Below are 26430 nucleotides of genomic sequence, written 5' to 3' on the forward strand. Positions count from 1 at the left end.
ATAGTTTCAGTTAGGCAATTTTTGAGATTATATATTCCTTTTAGATCATTAAAAGAAAAAAAACCCAGGGAATACGAAAACAGTAAAGGTAAAAATGAAGGAAAAAAAAAAAAAGTAGGGGAAGCAGCAAGGGGGAGAGAAAAAAATTAAGACAAAAACTAACTATATACTGGTATCAACACATGTTTTCCCTTTCCCATACAATTCTCCCATTTTCCTCTGGATACGCTCCAGACAATCCTCAATGAGTAGTTCTGACAGTACAAAAATAATAAATGCATCCCATGTTGTCTCAAAACCACAGTGATGCTCTTTTAGTCCTTTAGCTAAACAAAATATAATAGGAAGAATAGGAAAGAAACATCTTTCAAAATAAAAGTCAGCTTACTTAAGCGCTGGCTTCCGACAGGCTGCAATCCAGAAGCATTTGTGTACTTAATTTCCCACTGAAAGTAAAGAACTTCATGGAAAGACTGGGATTCAACTGGAGTTGAAAACCTGATCGCTTTTTTTTTGTTTGAATACAGACTCCAGTCTGACGAGCAGGCAGTAAGAAAAAACACTGTGATACTAATCACATATTAGAAAAGTCACCAGGGAGTCATTCCAGTACCTAACAGGTTTTTTAGTGGCATTTCATATGCCCTAGCGTATCCCACTGAGCCCTGAGCAGCAACTCCAGGGGATACAAGTCTCCAGTTTGTCTGTAACCCAGTGGCCCTGTGAGGATGTCTTGCACACGTTTGGGCACCTAACAATATGTCGCAAGACACCAGGTCTTAGGCTCCCTTGATGTCTGATTCAAGACCACCTGAAAGTATAAAAATATATGTACAGAAAATGCGTATGAAAGTTTTCCCTGGGTAACTCTCTGCTCAGGGGATCACTTGAAGGATATTTAAAAGAATGGTGATCCTAACACGAAGTAAGAGTATTGAAGAAATTACAGTAGAATTAATTCCCAGATCAACTAAATACATCCTAGATGACCTTGGAAAAAAACTGCAGTCTCTCTGCACTTCAGTTCCCAGTCCATAAAATGGTGACAGTTAAACTACTTTTTGTTCCCATCTTTATCCAGGTTATGACGAGCCTATGAATTTTCTGGGTCTGTCACACATATTGTCTAGTATAACAGTTTCACCTTTGATCAGTATTTCTAGATCTCTCTAACACAAATAATATTATCATCAGAAGCAGCTTTTCAGAGAAAAAATTCAGCAAAATCTTCAATGGTCATACCTTTTTTATTGAGTGGTCTTTTTCGTACACAAACACATATCCTGTGCTCATCAATCTGCAAAGGAAACAATCTTTCAGTGAACTATAGCCCAATTCCAGTTACACAGTATTTTACCTTATTTTATTCTAGCCTTGAATTAATTAACCAATCATTTAAACAAAGAAAAATTTCCAATCTAGTGAGTCTTTTCACTATACATGTGAAAGCCCCTTGTGTGTCTGCACAATAGCCTAGAACCCAAAAGAAGAAACATACATTAACAAAACTCCCTGCAGACAGTGATCTAATCCTGTAGTGTATCAGCTACCTCTTGGAATATTGCCAGCAAATCCAGCTCTAACAGGGTAGATAGGCTATTGACAGAAACTGTCACAATCTCTGATTTCCACAGAGGTCTGATAATCTTCATCATTTGAAGATTCTGCTTCTCTGACTTCTCTGCAAATCAAAGGCCCTCATCACTTTCAAAGATCAAATATTAACCTTTATACTCAATGGGGTCTTTCACAGAAGCTTAATGGTTCTGTGTGCACAACCCCTAGCATCCCAGGAAAATTTACAGTATGGAGGCTGAGTGACTACTTAGTACATAGCGGTATTATAATAAAAAGACATTTAAATAACATGACATAATTAACAATAATTTAAGAATCTAGGAGTTTCAATACCTACTAATTTCAATATTATCAAATTACTGAAAAAATAAATCCATGCTATAATGAATACTAATATATATTAAACTACTCATTTTTCATGTTTACAGACTGAAGTATACATTGAAAAAATTGAAAACACATTGCAAAAATACAGAAGAACAAAAAATTCCCATGTTGCTGGGGTACGTACAGGATCTGCAGTTGTCAGTGGTCTATAATCCAAACTTCCCCTGAAATCTCTTATCATACACATAATTTCATAATTTGGGTTTGTAGCATCAACATCCTAGGGAAGTAAGCAAAAGAATTTCTAATATACTTTTTTTCCTGAAATAGAATAACTTCAGTATCTTCTGTACTTATTTATAAGAAGAATACACATTAACTGAAATCTTTTTTTTTTCTCCACAACGCCAGAAATGTCTCACATGCAAGTTCAACGCCTTTTTCCATTCTGATGTAGTTAATTTACCAATCATAAAGCAAAACAACTATATGCTTTCTACTTCATGTTTTTGGCTGGCATGTAATACAAAATGGTTTTTAGTTGAGGACTCATTAACATTTCTACTCAAGAAAGAGAAATGACTCCTGCCTTTGCCAGAATCTTCACACCAAAGAAACATCTCCAAATGACTGCACAACACCATACAGCTTATACAGCCAGCGCTCCTTCATCTGGGACAAGGCAGTCCAGTGGAAGAATGGACACACTCTGTTACACAGGTACAACAGACACCGCAGAAGACAGTGCAGGCACCTCAGCTGCTCCAAACACAATCCTGCTGGATCCAAGTTGGTTAAAAGAGCTTGATGCTACTACAGGTGTGGAGCTAACTCCTACAGTTACTTGGATGCACTGAAAACTCTTCTAAAACTCCTAGATCCCCCAAAAAGCAGAAACAATCCCAAGAATACACAGTAGGGTACATCAAGGCTCAGAAGACCTCCCATTCCTAAACCAGGAGCCATCCGTACCAGAGCAAACAGACACATAAGAGACCATGCACGGAGCCCCTCCAAGCCTTGCTAAGCCTGAACCTACTGTGAGCTGAGCTGGGTCTCTGCAGCACTGATCAAACGTCCTTCCTGTCACTCCTCCCCATGACTGTCAGTTTTTACACCATTTCAGGAGCTGTTGCTGATGCCATACATAGCCAGCACTGGTGCTCAGACCTTACTAAGCTTTGCATCGCTCCTCCCAAATGATATAAAACTGCTGCTGGATCACAGCTCGTTGTGGAATCAGTGTAGGCACTCTCAGAAAGCACTGCATTGGGGTCAATAAGCTGAAAGGCAGCCAGCTCATGTCTCTGCCCCTGTGACACCGCCGATCCCCACCTCAGATAAAATTCTGGTAATCAGAAGCTGACTGTACCTTGATGTTTTTCACCCTGACTACAGTGAACTAAAAACTGCTGACAGTAAGTCCACACAAAATATATCCCTGCTGAAATGTTCCCATCTAACACTCAGAAAGGAGTATTGCTTATCAGGGAAAAGGTGTTTGCCTAATATTCTACAAACCCTGTTTAAAGGTCTTGCCCACCAGAAGGCAGTGCTTGGCTAATTATTGCTGCATTTCACAAAACAATAACAGAACACACGAAGTAACATGAAGCACAGGTACACACAGGTCACCAAGACAAACAGAGCTTCCTCATACAGAAGTTTAAGACTCAAATGCAAAGGGAGTCTTCACAGGAGCGATAAAAAGAAAATTTTAGGTGTAGTACCACATCAAAGTATATTAATATATAAAGCAAAAAAAAAATTTCTTCCTCACCCACAAAGACACAGTGAAGTTTCGCATTTGTGTAAAGAGGTGGAAATTAGAGAACATGAATTCAACACAGGTGATTTTAGGTCAACTTAGAAACATCACTAAACCATGAAGTAAATTGCCTGAATTATTTACTTGGTGGTGGTACTTCTCATGTCAGTAGCGGATTGGTAGTATCTCTTTATAGACTAGCACATACGCACAGGGCTGCCAACAGGATTACGCTACTAGTTTTGCTAAACCTTTTACACCACTGTGACAGAAAGTCATTTAACATTAAGAGATTTTTCTCACAGGATTAGCAACTTCATTTCTTTCACACAAGTTTCTAACAACTTGCTGCCAAGCTGCTTGCATGAAGCAAAGCTAAATTAGAAATGCAGACTGGTTTAAAGAAAAAAAAAAAATTAAAAGCCTCTGTTCAAATCTGAGCCTCAAATAGATCTCCTAGAAAGCAGCAAAGATCATAAAGAACAATTTACCATAATGTTATAATACCTCCTGTAGAACAACAGACCTAACTAAAAGCCAAAAGTTTTATTATTTTCAACAATACATTTTCCCTAAGAAATAGCTATCGTCAGTACCTGACCTTTAAAGAATATGTGTGAAGATAAACAATTGTAAGCAATTATTTCTGTAAGAAGAAAAAGAGGGGGAGAACTGTCTAAAGTAATAGTTATGACAGCAATACAACCAAGCACCAAAATATTCATCAAACTTGTACATGGGATGAAAACTTTTAATTTCAAGATTATTCAAGTTCGCAAAAATTATTAAAGACTGAAAAAAGCACAACGATTTTGCAAACTTGTCTCCTGCTGACATATGTTTTCCATCCGAGCTAAAAATACTAACCTGAGCTCTTTTTTCTCTAAGTTCCTGCTGCTGTAACCTTCTTTTTTCACGTTTTTCTTGCAACTTTTCAACCTCTTTTACACAATTAGATTTTCTACGTGCTTAAAGAAAATGATACAATTTTAAAATATTTTCAGTGTTGCGTGAGTTTAGTAATTACACTGCGACATTTCAATTATATTAATTTATCAATAATTAGAATGCATTGATATCAACTATCTTTTCAAGCAAATCCGTATTAGTACAGAATAATTATGGCAATTTAATTGCTAAAATTCACAAAATAAATTAATTAGAAAAAGTCATGGGAATGGGAAAATAATTACATGACCAAAAATATAAGGACAATGGCTCTCAAAAAAACATTTGGACAGATACATGTGATCTCTTGGTTTGAATTAAGGGAAAGCCCAGGCAAATTAAAAAAAAATAGCAAACACCACCACCATGGTAAAAAAAGATAAAGGAAAAACAAAATCCAAATACTAGCACAACTATGACGAAAGTGAGTATTTGTTTAGCCACAGCTCTCTGAAAAAGCTCCTCAAGGAAGGCCACAGCCCACTGCACATGTAGACCATTTGTCATTTATGGACAACCACATAATCCAAGAGAATGTACATGTAACGCCCAGAATGAATGAATCCTTGATACACGGTTTACATACAAGGGGGTCCAAATTCCTTTTTTGCAGCTTGAACTGGAGATATATCTGAAACACTACCATTCTGTTGAGAGGAGGAAGACTGCTCGGGAAGCTGAGTAGGTCGCGCACGTGCAGAACCAACCACTGCAAAGGAAAAGCACAAAGCTCATCTGGACACAGAAGAGTAACATTTCTAACCTATGCTGAAATGCTTTGTTACGATGAGATAAAACAAGGTGCCCTTCCAGACACAACATTTTGTTCGGGGCGAGGGGGAGCCATACGTGTAGAAAGTCTATTAATGAAGACATTTGGTATGTAGCCTTTTTTATCCTGGTGTTACACACCAACACAACATAGTTATTAAGCACCAATGCTGCAAGCGCGTATATTTAAATACGCTACTGCAGAATTGGCACAACCTATTATGTGCGTAGAATGAAGCATGTACTTGGAGATATGCAGTCCTGAAGCTTAAAGCGCTGGAATTTTATTTACATTGTGATTATATCCAAAAACTGAGTAAGAAAAGGAGCCCTGCTGTTTCACATTCATCAGACATTACAAAATGGTCCCACCCCTTGAGCCTATGATCTCTGAAGGAGCAAAGGGATTAGAATGAAAAGGGAGCAAAGTGCAGCTCAATCCGTGAGTGGAAGAAACACACATTTTTGACACCATACTGGAAGGAATACAGACACAATCAATATGTCTAAACTTATGCGCCGATTCTATATGTGCTAAGGATGCAAATTTCTGAAGATGCAATGATGTCTGTGTTCCCAGTGAATGCAGTGGGAGTGGTGAGCATGCAAGCCTCTTTGGTAGAGCTGAATGCTTTAAATTGGTTTTCAGACAGTTGGTTCAAGCAGCTCTGCTTCAGCATGCCCACTTCCTGCACACGCTCCTAACAGTCTGCCAGAAGAGTACAAAAGGGAAGGTATCAGCTTTGATTAGCAGCCAGAGATGACACTCCAAACGAAGGCCAGCTTGCTGTGCCACTTGGAGACAACTACAGAAACAGGTATTGAACAGGACACACAAGACAAACACCCAGATCATTCCAAACGATAGGAGCTCTAGTTTATAGCACAAATTGACTACACAAAATAAGACACTGGCTGAGAAAAGCTTAATTACAAGGCCAACAAAGAACAAATACGTAGGCCGACTGCAAATAACAAGATGCATAGGATGTATTAAGATACCAGTTACAGGATTATTCCATAGCAAACAGACCACTTACTACAAATGACAACATGTATGGATGTGAGGACAGCCCATCAGCAAGATGTCCCAAATTTAAACCACATTAGTTTGAAAAAAAATAACCCCTCCTCTTCAGATTTGCAATTTGTTTAACACTCCCAGAGGCAAATGGCAGAAGGGTGAAAGTGGCCCAAATCATTCACCACAAGAGTCCAAACATTTGCAAAGATATGCAAAGCCGCATGTTTTTCAAGTTTAAACAGATGGACTGGAATCTAGTCTAGATTAATGTTTGGAAGAAGAATCATCACCATGATCAGTAGAAGTTAGTTTAAGTTTAACGCAGGACAGAAAATGAAAACAACAAGCAGTAACTATTCTGTCTCATCTTATAGAAGCATTACATCTGCATTCATCCAACACATATTTTCCCCCTGTCCCTCCGTGGTACTTCAGCACTTTTTGCAGACTTTTCACTATTAACTGTAAAGTGAGAAATAGCCAGTAGGGCTTAAGTACTCTTTGAATGAATGTTTACACACAGACTGTTGTAAAACTAAGTTAAAAAATTGAAATCCTAAGAATTTTAAGTGCACTACTTGGTATATATTGAAACACTCAATTAATCTGAAGCAAACTGGCGATGCTTTAACTTGGAAACGTCCACACACAATGTAATGTACCATAGTTCATTAACTTTTTTTTTTTTTTAAATTTAAATTTTTGCAGCTTGAGCTCATTCAGCTTAACTTTTCTAATGCTATATTGCTTAAACTTGCATATAAATACTTGTACAGTATGAATTCCTAAATATACATAGGAATAATTCTAGGAATGAGGTACCAAGTCTTTTACAGGCATATATACCAAATGAGAAATGCAGAACTATTAAGGAATGTTAAATGAGCAGGGGGTTAAAATACTCCCATATTTTTTACTTCCTTGAAATGGAAAGAGATAAAATTTACCTCTGTTATCTCTGGCAGGGATGTCATTCTTAACAGGTGCCACAGTTCGTCGACTCTGTAAAGAAATCTCTGTTATTTGGTCGTTGTATTACTAAACACGTAAACTGCAGCCTCACCTCTGCTTCTTTCCAGTGAACAAAAATAACAAGACATCAGCAATACAGAGAGGCGATTGCTGCCAAATCCCTCCCTGAAGAGACGAGGGTGAAGACTTCTTGAACCATATGTACTGTTTCAAAACAACCTCCAAAACACTTTCTATATTTTAACCTGAGATGTATTTAGTAATAGAAATATTAGTTCCCAAATCCCTCTCTACCAAACCGTTCTTAAATAATTTTTAGAAAACCTTATTCACCACTGGAAAAAAAAAAGCAACAGTTACCAAACAGCTCCACAGACACAAAAGTGGAAGTTAAAAATTCAAGCAAAACACATATGGGAATACTGTAAGTTTAGCATGAACATGTTGGATAGATATTACGAACCTTCACTATTTTATTTACTTTGGCTGGTGGAGTAGGTGGTGGTGGTGTCTCCGGACTAGGTTCAATATCTTCATCAGGTGCAAGATCTGGGTTAAGTGAAAATATGCTCTCCAAGTCAATCTGTGTAAAAGAATATAAAATGCATTTACGAGTCTTAAAACAATATTCACCCTCTCCATTTCTCCTGTTACATTTGAGAATAAACAGTAAATATATTTAGTGGTTTTATACCACAATTTGTTAATTCTAAAACCTGAATTATCTTGTGTTATGTTCAGTAAAAACTGCTTAAGCTTTGGTCTTTGTATTGGTTGAAAACACAGCCTTCAGAAAAGGCATGAATTAAAAATGACAAATAGACATCCATAATTTTGTGAAGTGACTAAATTAAAACAGAAGTAGCTATTATTACTGTGGTAATTTGACCATTACTGCAAAATATGAAAGACATTCTGTAACAAGAGGTCTCAATCATTTGAAGTCTTCCAGACAGTGCAAAAGAAACAGCCAAATTACAAACACCCGAAAAATAAAAGCACATTTGAAACCATGTTAAATTTATCATGCCTTTTTCTTTTCCTTTTAAGTGTTCCTCATTCAAAATGCTGTAAAATATAACGAGGGAGGGGCAAGATCTTAAAAATAGCTTGCTTTAGATCTATTGAAACTTAGTTTCCTAAAAATCTTAAATAGCTTTAGCTAGGGGAGATAGACTGCCACTTCCCCTGACTAGACCTTTCAAAGACCTCAGTACTGTATGGATTTTGTGTGTCCAGAGGGATGAGCTCAGCTGATGAGATCACCAGGAATTTCTCACAATTTTTTTTTTCTTTTTCCTGTGTTTTCACAAAACTATTTCTGAGATGCTTCTCCAAATCCCAGCTGAAACTGGCTAACATGGTCCAAAATTTAAAGGAAGTGGGGATAGAGAAGATTACACACAAAGACGCAGTTTCTCAAGGAAAGCAAGGCTGGAAAATTATTGCCAAAAACAAATAAATGAGCAAACTAACTAGCAGTTCAATTCCTCAACAATACAAACACAAAAAGATTTCTAATCTAGCTCTCTCGCTAGTTTCCTGTCTGAACTGGAAGCCATTCTCCCCCTCAAAAATTTGATATTTCTACTTGTAAAGAGGATGACAAGGCCAGCCTTTGTAATCTGGTTCAAAATCAATAGATGAAAAGAACTATTTAAAAGCTATGACACTGAGCTCAGGAAGTCAAATTTAATACAACAGAAATCAGCGTTTGTCGAACAGCTCCCATGCAAAACAGTCTTTAATCAAGGAATCACCAAGTAAATTAAGATTTAGATCTTTTTGCTTTCAGTGCAAATTCCAAAGTAATATTCATGTAGACTGAACTTTTCTTAAAAGAGAGAAGTTCTAAAATAATAAAGTTTACCTCTTTTCCTTTAGTATCGCCATTTTCAATCCATTCAACAGTTACACTTTCATTATCTTCATTTAGGGATGTTACCATAGCTTGGTGAATTCGGCCTAGAAAGCAAACACAAATGATCATTTATTAACCGGGGGGAAAATTCTGCAGACATTATTTTCATCCCTGCACTGAGACATGCAGAGAGAGGTAGGAAGAAGGGAGTTAAAAAAATGAAGTGATAAAAAGACAGTAATTCCTGGCCACACACTGTGAAGTGGCTCAGACCTGATCCACCTGTGGACGCTCTAATGGGACAGTCAAGTGTACAAACGAAAAGCTTAATAAACAGAAGACTGAGTGCTAAGTAAACAAAACACCACGTGAAAGCCACACCACGTAGACTCTTTTCTTGAGAGAAGGTAACTCCAATATCACAAGCCTCGCACGGGCAGTAAAGTCTCCTGAGATGCGCTCCACAGGGGTCCCCCTTCTAGGCTGATACAACATTATATGTCCCAACATAGGAGTGAAGCCCTCTGAAGTTGTATTCTTATGGGCATCAAATCAATTTGTAGTTATACTAAAATTAAACTGCCTGCAACAATAATACAAATCATTTTAAAAACAAATGCTTACACAGACTGCTGAGCTGGAGTTAAGGTGCCATTGCTTTGACCTCTCCAGTGAAAGACTCAAAGCCAGCAAGCCCCCATTAACTACAATAAAACCAGTAAACTTTCAGTAAGAGTAAGGATTTTTCATCTTAAATATGTAGCGTACTGCAACTTTTTTATGTCCTATTTCCTATTCACAGTAGCGAGAAGCAATTGGAAGAGCAGAGCAGCCATGCACTGACAAAAAAGGATCAAGACGCAGGTGTCACATCGATTTCACATCTATGCTTTGCCCTAAGAGACCCAAGAACTGGGGTTTCTAAAGAACAGGAGTCCAACACAACTGCTCCTCTAACACCCTCCTTTAACGAGCCACAGCATGAACAAGCAATCCCTCACTCCACCCACCCCAAGCCACCCCCCAAGTGCTCAAGGGCCACGTGCAGCTCCCACAGCACGAGCGGCTATCTTGGAGCAGTCCCTGCACATGCTGCTGCTGCTGCCGGGCACTCGCTGGGGGCGAAACACAGCACGCTCCTTACACATCTGCTCTGGTCTGCGTCTCCTCCACCTTGCACCTTCTCTTCTCCTTTCCTTAAACTCCCAGCACCCCAAACTCATTCGAGTTTTCTCCTCCACAAACTTCTGGTTTCAGTCATAATTCAACAGTTTTCCAAAGTTATTGTTTTCATGCAGTCTAAGCCTCCTAGGGCCTGCTGAGGGACAGAGAGGAAGAAAAACTTTGACTGATATCCCAAATTATCTCACCTAACGGCGCAAGTAGCAAATGTACACCATTACTATTTCTTTCATTGCAAAGGCTGCCTAATGTTCACATCTAGTTAAAATTAAGTAAGAAGACAGACTACAGAGAAGCATCATGGAAGGTAACAGCAAAGCTGTGTGCTCTAATATAATGCGGAGAGGAAGAGACTAACCAAAATTCAGGCAAAGCATAGCACTTGGGACTCACAGAGCAGCCAGCACCCCTGAGCAACACTGCTTTCACATCTGTGGTGCCTGCCTCACCAGCAACATACATTACATATACATTTACAATCTCCATGCCTGTGCTTGCCCAAAGCATAAGATTCACTCCACCACTAAAGAAGGTTAATTATTTTTTTTACTCAAAAAAAAAGAAAGCCTCCCCTGTTGCTTCACTTCATTCCTTTCCTCTAGCATTCACCAGTTTTTATTTCCCTGACCCGTGTTTTGACTGAACAAACACCTCCATTTGTGCTTCCCGAGCATCATCCTCCCAGGTGGCCCAGATGCATGCTCTGCAGGGACAGCCTGGCTGCATCCCCCACCCAGGCGCTGCCCAGAGATGCATGGGCAGGGACCACTGCCATGCCCTCCCCTCTGCACAGGCACTCCTCCCTTTTGCCCTCACTCAAATGACACTGTGCGCGCAAGCATCCTTCCCTCAGGACCCTGCCTGAATTCTGCCAGTGGCTGGGCTGAAGCACACTCACCGAGCTCAACCCTCTCACAACTTATTTCCTTGGACGAGTGTTTTTGTGCAAGTTTTCTTTGTGCAAGGTCCTCAATACACCTCTCCATTAATGTTTCTGCATTTAATAACCTCTAGGGATGTAATTTTGTGCAAGAATACCCTGTTGTAGAACTGTTTCAAGTAGCAACAGAAGCCACTGTCTTTCTGTAGCAGTGCCACTCCTGTCACTTCTACAAAGAGCATGCTAGGACCACAAGGACACAGAAACTTGGAACTGGAAGAATCCTCAAGCTTAGGCTGGTATAATATTCTGCTACTGTTTTAAGGCTTGGCCCAGCTGTCAATCCAGAATCAAGAGAAAAACAATATATCAAAAATGTAAGTTCAGAAAAACATATTCTATACAATATTATCATAATCTTTAGTATGTTACCAAATTCTATAAATTTTGAAGAAAAGCACTCTCACAGCTGAAACCTGTGATACTGTATTAGTCACAGAGCCACCATATAAATCCTATTACCTGGTCCTATGTTCTATTACTTCTGACAGAGAACAAATAATAATTAAAAAAGGTTTAATCTTTGCCATAACAAGTGAAAGGAGATCAAAGCAGGCTGATGAATGAATAGAAAATACAGAGCACTCTCACAAACACACTAAGCCAGCACGCCGTAACAAAAGAATCACAATAAATCTTCCATCTCTGTGCCAGATTTCATCCGATCCCTGGCCAAGAAAGTCAGGACTGAACAAAAAAACCACACTAACAAAAATAAAAGTTATGTCCATCTTCGAAATATTCTCAGCTTAGATAGAAAATGTATACTATAATGTTTAAACTGGCAATGTATCTATACAATTTGTTCCTAAAAATTCTTTGTGTTACTAAAAGTTTACATGCTATTGAAGTGCCAGAAAGCACATTTACATCTTTACAATTGCTTCTTGTTTCTGCAAACAGTATTCCATTATATTTTTCTAGTACACAGCTGAATACAGCAGCTGTGAAATTCAGGAATGCCAGCAACCAATTAGGCTGGCATAAACCTCGTCTAGCATATAAAGCAAGACCAAGCTGCAAATGCTAAAGCATAAGAGCCAAATCAATCTGCAGAGTCGTTGAAGGCAAAGTCCCTGATTTCTGCAGCATTTTCTTAAGTTGGTATCAATATCTCAAATGTAAACATGTCCACATAAACACAAACATGCATTATGACAATCTGAAAAATGAACAAGTGATTTAAGAAAGACTATCTTCACAAACATCTCAAAAACAAAAGAAAAAATAGAGCAATAGTGCTAATACACTGACTCTTCACTCTGCTTTTCTTTAATTTCTAGTGCCTCTCCTCACATAATAGACTTCACATCACAGGCAAAACTTTTCCTGGGAAGTCGTTCCGTTGCTATAGGGCCTAAAACTGATGGACAAGTTATTTTAAAAGTCTATTATTTGTGTAAATATGTTCTGTCATACAGCGTGTGGCATGTGGCTTATCTCCAACTGACTAGACCACACAGAAAATACTACTGCAAATACAGTAATAATAACACAAACTTATATGAAGCCAACAGTTTACAATTATCTTAAATACAGAAACATTACAATATTGTCACCCTAATCAATACAAGTGAAGAAAATCAACTCTCCATTCCCTCTCTTCCTAGTCATCTGATGAACATTTGACAAACAGATGAAAGCAAGCATAAACATCTGTAAACATAAATATCAGATATATCTCACCTATTTCAGGAGCTCCTAAGGTAGCTATTGGTGCAGAAGAAGGTTCAGGAAGCAGCAGCAAAAGCAAATAACCAGGGCTAAACCAAACATTTTAAATAACCCTCAACCTAAGTAGCAGTGCCAACTGATTGCAAATACCAAGCTGTATTTAGATCCTTATCTCTACGCAAACTGAACATTTTCTACCTGCAAAACCTGTCCAAACCACTACAATTTTGAAGCAGTGATCAATGAGATTATTAAAACCATGGCATTTTCATCTTCCTAATACTTTTCAGAAACTAAAGTTATCAGTGTTAAATATGGGTTGGTGTTTTCTAAATTACAGTCTGGGCTACAGCACTGGCAGATATGTGACTCAAACCCCTTTGTGCTCGCACAAGTGACTCAAGAAATAAGGCTGGAAAAAGACCACAGCCTTCCCCACCTTTCCAGGTCATTAAAGTGCACCCACGCCAAAAGACACTGTACTCGCACACCTCACACAAAAGTTCTGTGAAGTCTTAGAAATATCTTTGAGCCGTAACAACTAAAACTTTACACACAGGCTCTGGATCAGGCTATGGAAAACAAAGGTTTATAATTTCCGCTGTGACTCTCTCATTCCTCCCTCAAAAACAGTAGCAGGACCCTGCCCAACAGCATTACACTGACCATCATAGAGTTGTTTAAGCCTTGTCAAGTCAAACTCAGGCAATTATTTTTAGCAGGACCAAGCTATGGCAATGTTAACGGACCCAACATTCAGTAAAGGAAACTCACAGCTTATGTTACATCCTCCGAACTTGTCACTTCTTTAGGAGCATAAATGTGCTGTATTAGCTCCGGCAGTGGTCCGTCAGCCAAGCACTTAGCTTTTCCAAGTGCATCAACAGCAGATGTTTCACAGATGAATGCAAAAATATACTGCAACATAACATCTATTACAGAGTCCTGCTAAGGACGACCACTCCAACAGAAGCTACCCATCCCTTAAATGATCATAACAGTCATTTGTGAAAAAGCCATGATTTTCCTAATCATGTTCATGAGGAACTAACATGAATGTTATCTCATCTACAGATACCTGGACAGGACTGACCTTCACCCTCTGCCACTTGATATTCAAAAGCTAAAATTGCGAAAAGTAGAATTTTCTTCACTCTCTTTTAAAAATAATACAACCCTCAAGTGGCATACTGCCCTGGTTTGGGCTAAACCAGAACTAATTCTGGTTTAGTGCTTTAACTTTTCAGTTAAGTCTCCTCTAACTAACAGCACTGTCTGAAACAGCATCATGTTTCTCCAGACAGTGACTGCTCCCAGCAGTGATCAGGCCTGATGTTTACAGTCCGTACCAAGGAATGGTGTGCAGAGAGGCCCTTGCTTATACTTGTTCTTGTAGTGACCAAGGTCACTGCTCATTCTTGTACTCCACGTTGGGGTGCCGGGAGTGAAAAGGGTCACAAGCACGTAAAAGGTCGCAGCTGCAGGGAGGAGTGAACCGGACAGGTGACCCAAACCTGACCCACAGGGTGTTCCATCCCATACACGTCATATTCAGTATAAAGCTGAGAGATCACGAGGGTCAACCTCTCTTCTTCGATGGCCAACATGTGAGCAGGACTCTGTCTGTTCTTCTGTTGTCAATCCTGACCCGTGCATCCCTGAATCCAGTGCCTGAGTCCAGCTCCTGCATCCCGTCCCCGTCTGCTGCCGAGTCCAGCCTGGGACTGCCCCAGTGCCAGCCCTGCAGTGTGGTGGTGACATATCGTCATCAGGGTGGTGGGAGTTGGGTTCGGTACTGGTTTTGTATCGATTTGTACATATTGTATCTATTTGTACATATTGTATACATTTCAGTATTCCCTTATTCTTATTATTTTCTTTTCTTTTATTGTTATTGGTTCATTAAAGCTGTTTTAGTTTTCTTTTCCAAACCATAAAGTCTCTCTCCCTTGTTCTCTCTCCTTTTCCCTTTTGGGATGGGAGAGGGGTTAGAGAGCGTCTGTCATTCGCTAGTGGCCGGCCCAGCCTCAAACTGTGACACATACACAAAAAATATATGCTCAGGAGAAACATGAGGCTGCAAATCCAGAAGCAGCATTTATGAGAATTACCGTGGCCCAGAAAATTGTCTCCTGCGCTAGGGGCTCCAGTCCTGGTAACTCTGGTGGAAGTGCTTTCCTGCCCTCACAGAACTCAGGGAGTTGAAAAATAATCCTCTACTCACCAAACAAATGCTGAGACCAAACTTGAAGGAAAAAATCCCAAGGAAAAAGAGAGTTTCAGGCTCGGTGTCTCCAGCAACGTCAACTGTGGCAACCGCCCTATTCAGGCAATCAACGCTTGTCATGGTCCTCCCTGTGCTACATACACAGTTCTGCTGCTAATCCCCCAAGGAAAAACCAGCAGTCACTAGCGACAGATGTTTCTTTCTCCACAACACTAAACATGTTTGATTTTATCTTCTTTCAAAGTTTCATTTATCCACAAACAAGTAGCCTTTTATTTCCTTTGTATCTACCACAGTTAGTCTTTATTTTTGTTTGACTTAATCACACGTTTTGGTTCTGCCAGCCTCCTGTATTGCCTGGTCTGTTACCTTAGTTACAGTGTTATCGCACTGTTAAATGGGTCACTAAACATACACAGTACCTGCCACATTTCTAAAGCAAGTTCTTAAATATTAAAAAATATATAATTTTAATTAGATACATTTTAGTATTTATTTTTGTGAATGAACCCTAGCTACCAACTCATTTTGTTTTATTCTCTAAATGATCACAGCAACACTCAAGTCCTTCAAATTATAAGCATGTTACAACCACATTTTGTGATCTCTGAAAACCTCTACAATATAACAGACAGGGATTATGAGAAGAGGAACTAATATTACCCAAACCAAGTTTCCCATATCTGCCTGTATATTTCAGCTTTGAATTAAAATCCAACTTATTCTTGCCCCCATCTAGAAAGCTACCAAACTCAGAAGAATCCCCATCTAAGATATGTATCTGATTTCTGTGCAAAACTAATCACATGTACTGCTTTAGAAAAACAAAGTTCACAGGTCTCACTGACAGTCCACTAACAAATGAGAAGGTGGAAAAAAACCCAACACATAGACATGCCACTGAACCGTGTATAATATTAATTCAAAATACAAACAGCACATTTAATGTCCCTCATACAGCAAACAGGACAGAAGCAACTTTTTGGTCCTCCTTACATTCAACACCACCAAGCCCCTCCACTCTGAACCACCAAATTATAATTCACCTCACTCAGTCTAGCTGAAGTTGTTAGCTGTCCATACTGATGCACCTTCTCTAAAGCAGTTACCTGGAGCTGCCTCCCAGAGCTGCTGTCACTTTTTTTTTGCTTCTCTAATAATTGTCAAATCTCCAGGCTTTTCACATTGTGATTCATTGTTTTTTTCTGCTGACCTTTCATTTTGCAAGCCAACCTCTAAAATTTCCCTTTACATTCAAAACAAGTTTCCTGTGTTTTCCCCAGTTAGAGGAACACTTTGGTTTTTTACTTCCCTTCAAGGCAGGTCCAGTTCTTTTGGGGGCGGTGAGCTAATACTCTTTTAAGTACATTTCAAGGGGCATTATTTTACATTAGTGAGCTCCTCCTAAAATATCTTCCCTTTATTTCCTTTCAGAAGCTTCAATTGCTAGTGAAATCAATGGCAGTCAACCCACTGGCTTCAAAAAACTTTGTCAGGGGCACCTCACCACAGCAGCATTCGGTAGCTACAGCCACAGATTGCCACTGTAGGTGTTGGTGTCAGAGCAAGAGAGGAGACTTGTTTCTAAAGCAGCTCAATTCATAGAGAAGTATCACATAACAATGGCCAATAGATGCACTGATACTTAGATGTTCATCAGCAAGTTATCTCAGCTGTACTGTGCCAGTCATCCTATCATTTTTAAGAGCAGATAAGTTCTCCACATACAGCTTAGCTCAGAAAAAGATATTTGGAAAGAAGCACCTGTCCAATCATATCTAATACATACTACCACATGTCCCCTACAAACCCTTCAGCAAACTGAACGCATTTCACCTTTATGTTATTAAGCAGTCTTCCCCTGCTACTCACCCCAGAAAGCCGCACTAGCACCTTGCTGTCAACACATAAAAACTTTAATTTTAGAGATTACATGTGTTCACAGTCATTTAGTTCTCTGGCTTGTACAAACACATCTGTACAAGAATGGTGAGCCTATCTCTACCTGTTTCATTCGTTTAAGAATATCTCTTTTCCAGCACTGTCAACCAGGACAAGGTGCAATATCCCACAGGAACTCCAGACTGCTTTTCTCAGGAGCCCTCACGGCCAAATAACAGTAATTCTGAAATTGCATTCACTTTTCCCCTTGTCACCTCACTCTGGTGGTAGTCCATACTTATCTTATGATTAACTGGAATATCAAGGGTTTTCTCCCGTCATTTACAGTTTATGATCTCCCAGTCTATAGCAAACGCACATTTACTTTGTGCCACGTTTTACCCCAGTTGTTTCATTCCATACCTCCTAATCTTCCTGCATGATACTTCTCTCCACAGAGATGATACTCCCACTCTACCATAGTAATGAAGTTTTCTGAGAACAATGTCACTTTATGTGTTATGACCAGGAATGATTAACTGTAATGGACGGTAGAAACCAGCCAGCCAGTCCCAAAACTGATCCCAGAAGGCACACTAATAGATAGAAATTATTAGGTATGCTATCATCACCTGTCTTAAAAGCATTACTGTTCTTGTATTAAACTTCATCTGAACAATTTTTCATAGTCTACAAAACATTTTACTGAAATTCAGAGAAATTTATGGCTAACCTTGATACCGGTAATGCTGCATAAAGCCTCTCCCACACTGACACCCCAGCAGGGGCAAGCTCAGGTCAGGTCACCCCACACTCAGCTCCAGGATTCAGCACCACATTCACCTGCTCTACCTTTAAGACACTAGTTTGGGACACAGAGGCTAGAAGTACTTCAGCATCTGTCCTCCACTGTTTGCTACTACTTTTAGTCAAGCCACTGTACACTTAGAATGCTTCAATTAGATTTGTAATTTTTCCCCGTTTTAGTGCAAAATGAAGCAGGATGAGCTGTAAACATTTCTGAAATCGATGTTAATGTGATGGCAAATTGCTCCATGACCTAAAATCCTTTTATTCAGTTACGCTGGTTTTGTCATCGGGGTACCATAACAGCCTTTCTTTTTTTTGATGGCGAGGGGAGGCAACTTGATCTGTCACTTGCTGTCAAGTTAGATTGTATCCTGCTCTTACTGAAACATGGCATAACCCATGACCAAGCTTCTCATTCTCAAGCAGCAGGCATACTAGGTTGTAATAGGAAAACCTCAAGTCCTGGAGATCACCTCCATGTCTTTTTTCCAGACCACACCATGGACAGGTACCCTAAGACAGCTGGAAGAGGTTGGCTCATGTCCACAACAGCCCTGGGACAACACCTTTCAGGGCATATTGCTCACAACTACAGCACTTGGTGCTCAACCCAGGTCCCTCAACTGTGCCTATGGTAGCAAGCATCATACTGTAACAGGAGCAGATCTGCAGAGCAAAGCAGGTGGTGCTGGGGATCAGACATTCATACCACATGTTTTGGAGGGGACTGGAGGGGTCTAGTGCCACAGACCGAACACTCCTTGTTGAAGTGCATCGTGTACGTATCTGGAGCGTACCCTCCAGCCAAATTTCATCCAAAAGGAATTTAGCGTGCTCCAAAGCCACTTCCAAAGCCAACTACAGCATAGCACGAGGACATATGGGATGACCAGAAGGTACACGTCCAAAGTCCACTTTTAATCTGAACTGAAATCCTTGTACAGGTGCACCTCTGTGGTCCCAAGAGGCACAGCTAGAGCCCTAAGACCTCTTAATTTTTTTTATGATTGTTCACCTTGACCTACACAAAAGTGAGAAAACTACACTGCAGCCTCCCACTATGATGCTTTTAGAGCATGAACAGGAGTATGTGCTGCGTGCTCAGGGACATTGATGAGAACATGAAAGTGTGTGCAAAAGGACTGTCTGAGTAGTGATAGCCAAAATTATGCAGTTCAGGTCTCTTCTCAAAAATCAGTCAAGGAAGTTTCAGTTTCCTGTAGGAGGTAGGTCATCTGGTTCATTCCAGATGGGAGGCTGGAACTGAACCAGCACATGTGCAATGAGAATGATCTTGGTACCAGGGCACTAGATTAAAATAAGGTGCAAGATAAATTCACAATCAGGACAGTCTGAATCATGAAATACATTTTTTCTTGCCACTGCATAAGTGAAGGTTTTCATTCAACTCTTATTAATGAAATGCACATCTTTCCTATCAGTTGACAACTTGCAAACAAGCTTCAGGAATAGTTCAATGTCTTCTTATAGATATACTTCTAGTTTTGTAAAACTGAACATAATTTGACAATTTTTTGCACATTGAGTCAGCAGTTCCTTGCAGTCCTTTAGGACAATTTTGCAGGCAGCTTCTTTTAAAACTGCTTCCAAAAGTTTCTCTCCAGAATACTTTGCTATATACTTTTGCAGATCAAAGTCCTCCATGTTCAATACAAATTTCAATATGGTTATGGTATGTAGGAGCAAAAATAGGTTCAGTCAAGCATCTCTTTCAAACAGCACTGGGGTTTAGTGTTTGTTGAAATTTTTTAGCAACAGGATTTAAGATTGTGGTGGATTCAAATAGTGTGGTGAATACCCTCTGCCAAAAGATTGAGATGACTTGGCCAGTCTTCTCTCTCCCTTCCCCCTTCCTCATTTTGTTTGTTACTTGAATAAATGGCAGAGATCTCCTTTTCATGATTTTCTCTACTTTCTGTGAAGCTGACAGTAGCTGTCTAGAAACAATAGCTTTCTGCATCACACAGAAAATTTCTACCAGCATCTTCTGTAGATGTTTTCAAAGGGTACCATTTGCCTTTCATGACCCACCCTGTCAAACAGTGTTTTGTTGTTTGACTTTCTTTTTTTCATCACCCTTACTTCATAATATTACACTTAGTAAGAATATTTACCATTACTTAATTTACTAGAGCTGCCAACTGTTGCTCCTGGTTAAAAATCAGAAGCTTTTATTCTTATACAAGTTAAAGCTTGTTATTTTTTCCTTATCTTAACAAGGTTCTAAAAGCTCAGACTGACAAGAAAACTTTAAGTAATACTTTAATTCTTCTCTGTGTTAGATGAAAACTTATCATAACTTAAAAATCATCAGCTTGTGATTTATATTCACCTCATTCAACACCACCTGACTTCCTATCCCATTAAAATGTCAAAATGAACTGGGAATTTCAATTCATAAAAGTATAGAACAACATGCAAACATAATCCAAAATTGAATCAGAAACTTGGAGTATTCCAAAATCCAAGTATGCATTTGCTTTTCAAACCGAATTAATTTCCACCGCCCTCTTCCTAGAGCCAGAGATCCTCATCACCGCACCATTATGCATGCCTGCATCTCTAGCAACATTTTTATAGATCAGTCGGAAATATACCTAAAATGCCATATGTAGTCAAGCCACACAAGGAAAGTAGCACATTTTAATGACTAAAAAAATGTGCAGCACTGTGCAACAAAAACTCTAGAGCTAAACTCTGCAAGAGCACAAGTGTGCAATGCACCTTGCTTCTAAAAAGAAAGTTTTAAACAAAAAGCCCACACTCCACTGCCCTCCACTCACACATTCAGCGTGTTCATCCATTGAAGCAACTCTTCAACACACTACCCTGTAAGTAACAGAAGAGACTGAAAATACTCACACTTCTGATACCTGGGATTACACAGAGCTGTCAGTGCCTGACGGGGCCATGAGAAACTCAAACTTGCACTTGACAAAGCTTCAACAGGATTACCGATAACTTGAAAGCAACATTCCCCTATGTAAAAAGCATGACCATTCACCCATAAAAAAGAAACTAAAGTAAAAGATTTTTCGTTATCTTTAAATTACCTGAGGTCACTCTGTTGCTGCTTGGGATTGGACAATTAGTTTCATGGTGTTGGTGCTGCAGAAGTGGCAAGGAATGCAGCAGACTGTTCCCTTTACAAGTCTGGGAAACTTAAAAGCGGCTTATGCCTGATGCAACCAGAACTGCCACTAGGTAAGAACAATAAGCTATACTGAAAGCATATTATTTGAATAAAGCAAAATAAAAAAAACCTCTGCTACCACATTCTAGCCTTTAAGCAGCAAAATCCCTCATTCTTCTTTCTCAAGAGCCATATATCAGATCAGACTTGGTGTTGCTAAACAAGGCACCACTCTAAAACCAAAAAAAACCCCAAATTATCAAGTGGCTTAATTACTAAATCTTAACTGGTAATTCACATTTTTTAAAACGTCACTTAAAGTTTTGGTTGGACACACAGTTTTACAGAGTTATCTACAAGAACCTCTACTTACTCCTTTTAAGTAGGCAATTCTAAAACTAACGTGAGTTCCTAGCAACATGAAACAACTGCATTTAGACTGTAGTAGTAGAGTTATCAAAAGTATTCTAGATATGTTCTGCTCATGTAAATGATTCAGTGCACTACACACATTAAAAAAAAATTAATAAGCATAAGCCTGATAAATTAATTCTCTTTTCCAGGAAAGGTAATTCTAACGTAATTTTTCACACGGCTTTACTACCTTTTGTCTAACAGATGTAAAATCTAGTTTTACATATTTAGCAGTGACCAAATTCAAAGATAGCAAAATTAACTCCACAGAACACTTTTCAACAGGGAAATGACAATGCCATCTTCGTAACACCCTCCCAAAGAACTACTACTCGTAGCTGCTCTGTTTCCCAGGAGCGATTACCAGGCATGGAGAAGAGCAGCACAAGAGAAAAACGTCTGTCTCCCTGTTCTAGCTCCAGTGGTGCCTACACTTGGGAAAAGCATTTAACATGGTACTTCACCAACTGCTAGCAAACCAATAGTTTATGGATGTTCTAAGTCACAACTGACCTGTTTACGTGACACCTTCTGGGGACATGAACAAAACGTATTTCCAGGTTACCAGACACAGTCAGTACTGTCTCACAGCTAAACACTCACTACAGAATCGAAAATGTCTCTTTACAGAAGTCACAGGTCTAGGAAAATCATGTCAATCACCTGTCTATCTCTGTATTGGGAACACTATAGGAAATTATATGATTTTTAATTCTTCGAGTGAAAATAAAAATATAGCATTCAAACAGCAACATAAACCTGTGAACGTTTTAAGGAAAGGAACGAGGACAGAAAAAGGAGGAATAGCACATGTGCCTGTACATATACAATATGAACAAGTTTGAGGATATAGTTAAGACAATCTACATCTGCATTACCACAGTTTTAGTTCCCTGCCCTCCCTTCCCTACAACACATCTAACTAAAAACTAACACCGATGTGGTGGACAGAAAAAAGCAGCTCAGAGTTAAACAACTTTGTGTAACTATGCTACAGAGGCGTAATGAGAAGCTGACTGTTAAGAGCCAATGTCTCCTCAAAAACTCTCCAGTTTTAAATTTCAAACACCATCATGCCTGACCATATATTTTGTTATTACACAGTCTCACTACCAGACAAAGTCAAGACTGATTGGTAGTCCTTACTGTGGACTTCCCTATCTCGCTTTTTGCATTACATTAGAAATTTAACTTAACTCTGAAAAGTTACATAAACCTTTAATGTATCAAAAGTCATTGAATTCTTTTCCTCTGTGAACTAAACACACTGTGAACAATTATAGTGAACACCACATTTTAGTGTTCATAGTAGCATTCTCTTCTTGATCCTGAGTCCAGTCACACAGTACAGCGAGGAAGTCAAGACAACTCAATAAACAATAAGATCAGAAAAAAGTTTTTAAAGAAAAAAAAATCATGTTTCATGATACAAGTAGTAAACACTTAGAAAGGAAGAACTTAAACAAGAACAAAGCAAAGAAGTGAATTTACTCCATTCTGTTACTTTATCCTCAAGCACAAAAAAAAACCCAAAACACAGTGGCACATTCCATAGGTCAAGCCAACAAATATGCTACAGATTTTGTGCTCTGGGAAAGGAGCTCACTCAGTAAATACTTCATAGTTGTTTCTGTACATTGTCCTATGGTCTCAAAAGGCTAATTTATCTTCAAGAGCAAACTGAGATAATTTTGAAATTACATTACTCTTCAGTCAGGCATAACCCCTTCCCACTGATTTATCATCTCTTCCCACCTCAACAAGGTGGGAAGCCATGCTTGATGCCATAGCAGCATGGCAAAGTCTTCAGTTCATAAAGCCACAAGAAGAAAAGACAAGTAAAACTGGGCCCAGGCAAAGAACATCACAGAGAGTGGGTGGAAAGAGCCATAACTTTACCTATCAAACAGAAACAAAGACAGATGCCCACACAACATGATCAGAGTGGAAAAAGCATGCCATACAAGCTGTGTAATCCTAGTAGCCACATACAACTCTAAAGACATTATTGCCAGTATGTAATGCTGTACTAAAGACACTTCCGGAACAAATATGAGAAGATTCTCTGAAGATTAGGACTCAACTCTTGTCATTCAAAAGCTATTTATACAAAATACAGAAGGGCTATATAAATATCTGAGAATCTGTGAGTTACAGTGAAAATCCACTTACTGCATAACAAAAGCTGAACACTTAAAAAGTGATTTCAAAAAAGGACACAGGAAATTTAACACATCCTCCTGGTCAACATTTCTGCAGGAACAATCCCCAGAAACTCTGGATGTAACAATGTAAGAACCTACACCGTGCAACTAAGCCTAAATGGTGGACCCGTTAGCTCGACCAGCAATAGCAGACTTGAAACCCTGCCTGTGACCCGGCCACTGTGGAAGGACAAAGACACATTATGTCCGTATGGCTTACACAGGGCTTAGGTAATTGAGTCAAATGATTTAAGTGTGGTAACAAAAAGATCTCAATCATAGGGAACAAATAGATGTATGTCACCGAAGGAAAGAGTAAAAGCATATTACCATTTAAATCTATTCTCAAGAGCTTGTAAAATAGGGTGACTACTCAAACCTGAATAGAATTTTTATAGCATTGTTATACCTTCTATCCTGCTGTAAAACCGTTGTTGCTATTGGGAGTTGTATGTAAAGATCAAGATCATTGTACAACATTACCCAGAAGACAGAGAATGCCACAGACCTCTCAAATCTGAGAAAGACCATTTCACAGAAGTCACACTCTAAAGAAACAAATTACAGCCTTGACCGCAAACAAAAATTTTAGTCCCATTTGTGTTTGAAGGTAAAAGTCACCATGATGTTTTGGCAAGCCCAAGGAGAAAGGAGCTGCCAGTAGGTTTTTGGACTAGATGGATTATCTTCAACCGTGACCAGTTCCAGCTGCTTCGGAGACAAGTGAAGAAAATTCTTAAGTAGGCAATTAAAAATAACACAGCCACAGGCAAGATTTCTTCCTACCTCCCGTCAGTAGAGGTTATTTAAACTACAGACTCGGGAAGAACAGAAACTACCTTTTACAGTTGCTGGTGGGTTTTATTTTTTAATTTTTAGTGTAAAACTGGATATTCCTAGCATCCTTCTTAAAATTCTGCTTGCTTCTAGCCTCCATCTGCTCTGGTAACAAACTCCATGTGATAGCTGTACCTAGTCTACTCTCCTTTATCAGTTTTATCTTTCAAACACTGACAGCTTTCCTGTTCTTGTACTATGAAAAAATGGGCACAAACTCGTAATCTTTCTTTTTTACACCACTTGATGGTTCAGCTCTAAAAAGTCAGCATTTTTAATTTCCTGGAAGTTCAGTCAAATCCTCAGTCACTCTTCCAATCACAAGAATGTCCTTTCTCCTCATGCCAGTTACATTATTTCTGACACAGTGAGATCAGAATTGTATTCTCCCCTCACTGCCACTGCTTTCACAACAAGCAAATATATAATTAATTTCTCTGTCTCCCTAGGTAGTATTTCAGATCTGCAAAGACAGAGAGATCAGGAACAGTCTGAAGAGGAAATGGACAGAAGACAATTGGGCTAAAAAAGCAAAGGAAAAATGCCAATCAGTGTACTAAAGGCCTGCAGGGAACGAGAGACTTACCCTATTTAAGACTGAATTTATGGGGGAAAAAAATGTGAGATGTTCTTTCTCCAAGTAGTTATATAGGTCTTTGTCATCATTAATGGGATAAGGCACAAGAAGTGCAGACACAGGTGTAAGTTCACACGTAAAGCTGTGGGTTATTATTATTTGAGTAAAGGGAATTCTTCAACAGACAAATGCCCATATTTAGACCTCAACAAGGAGCATCTTCTGGACAGGAGCATCACACTGGGTCTCAAAGGTACCTTCTGGCTCCCCCCCGCCAATTCCCTGAGCTTCCGTGTGATGAGGTGCATTTTTCAAGACTGGAAATGCAATCCATTCTTAGCAATTCACAACCTAAAACAGAGGACCTCCTTCCCATTCCTAAGACAGGCTACCAAGCCATATTTCAAACAACATACATAAATGATACTGAAACAAGTAGCAAATTTCAGTATCAGAAATGATTGTAAAAAGCCAAACTAGCTGACCACTTAGTACACTCTCATGTTACATTAACATAACTAGTTACTCCAATTATAACTAGAAATACTATCTGCAACTCTAGACATTTACACCAATGTTCACCCGCTGAGAAAAAACAGACACAGAGCAAACAGCTCTGTAGCGTCTGCCCTTGGAAATGCTGGGTTTTATCCAAACACTGGTTTTCATGTGTTTTTGGCCATGATTTCTAACAATGCCTTTCATTTGTACACCATCTATTTTCTATTCAATCCTACAAGAAATCTCTCCTTAAGCCTAATTAAAACTTGTCAAAATGACAGAATACGTTAACTTTTCTTTCCAGAATGTTCTGGTCTCATTCTCACAGTTACCGTGTTTCGTGTGTCTTTGCAATTCTGTTGTAGTGAACAAGTATGACTTGTAACATTGATGTTTCAACAAAAAAAATCTTTTCTGTTAGGTTTTTTTTTTCATTTAAGGAGAAGCAGAGTTATCTGGAATTAATAAAACCCTGTATTCAGAAAAGTGTTTAACATAACTGGTGGACAGATGGGAAAAAATGCATACTTTTTCAAATGACCCCATTAACAAAGTGAAACTTTATTCTTCTCCGAGTTCAGCAAATAAACAGGTAAACAAGGAAATTTTAAAGGAGGACTATATCTACCTCTCAAAATAATATTTACTTTTAAAAAAGGCTTCCCTACACACAAGACATGTAAAAAAAAGCCCAGACCAACACACTGCTTTCTCCGAAAGTTTCTTAAAGAGTTTTATTTGTGCTTTCACCCGGGGGTAGCTGATGCGATACACAGCCCT

General features: G+C 39.1%; 1 protein-coding gene across 3 annotated transcripts in view; it reads right to left on the minus strand.

Annotated features, from left to right (window-relative positions):
• The window catches only part of KIF2A (kinesin family member 2A), a 54760-nt gene that overhangs the window by 25899 nt on the left and 2431 nt on the right, over positions 1-26430 (minus strand). For 2 of the 3 annotated variants that reach the window (XM_086479927.1, XM_086479926.1), the window contains exons 2-8: positions 9259-9353; positions 7852-7971; positions 7364-7418; positions 5208-5330; positions 4541-4641; positions 2090-2185; positions 1243-1297 (exon numbers count right to left, since the gene is read on the minus strand). In XM_086479927.1, the coding sequence (XP_086336053.1) occupies positions 1243-1297; positions 2090-2185; positions 4541-4641; positions 5208-5330; positions 7364-7418; positions 7852-7971; positions 9259-9353 (645 nt within the window). The remainder of the gene's footprint in view (positions 1-1242; positions 1298-2089; positions 2186-4540; positions 4642-5207; positions 5331-7363; positions 7419-7851; positions 7972-9258; positions 9354-26430) is intronic. The other variant, XM_086479928.1, reaches the window with a different exon arrangement.

The sequence above is a fragment of the Leptosomus discolor genome, chromosome Z (genome assembly GCF_034619465.1).
Source record: "Leptosomus discolor isolate bLepDis1 chromosome Z, bLepDis1.hap2, whole genome shotgun sequence".
In the NCBI taxonomy this organism is placed as follows: Eukaryota; Metazoa; Chordata; class Aves; order Leptosomiformes; family Leptosomidae; genus Leptosomus; species Leptosomus discolor.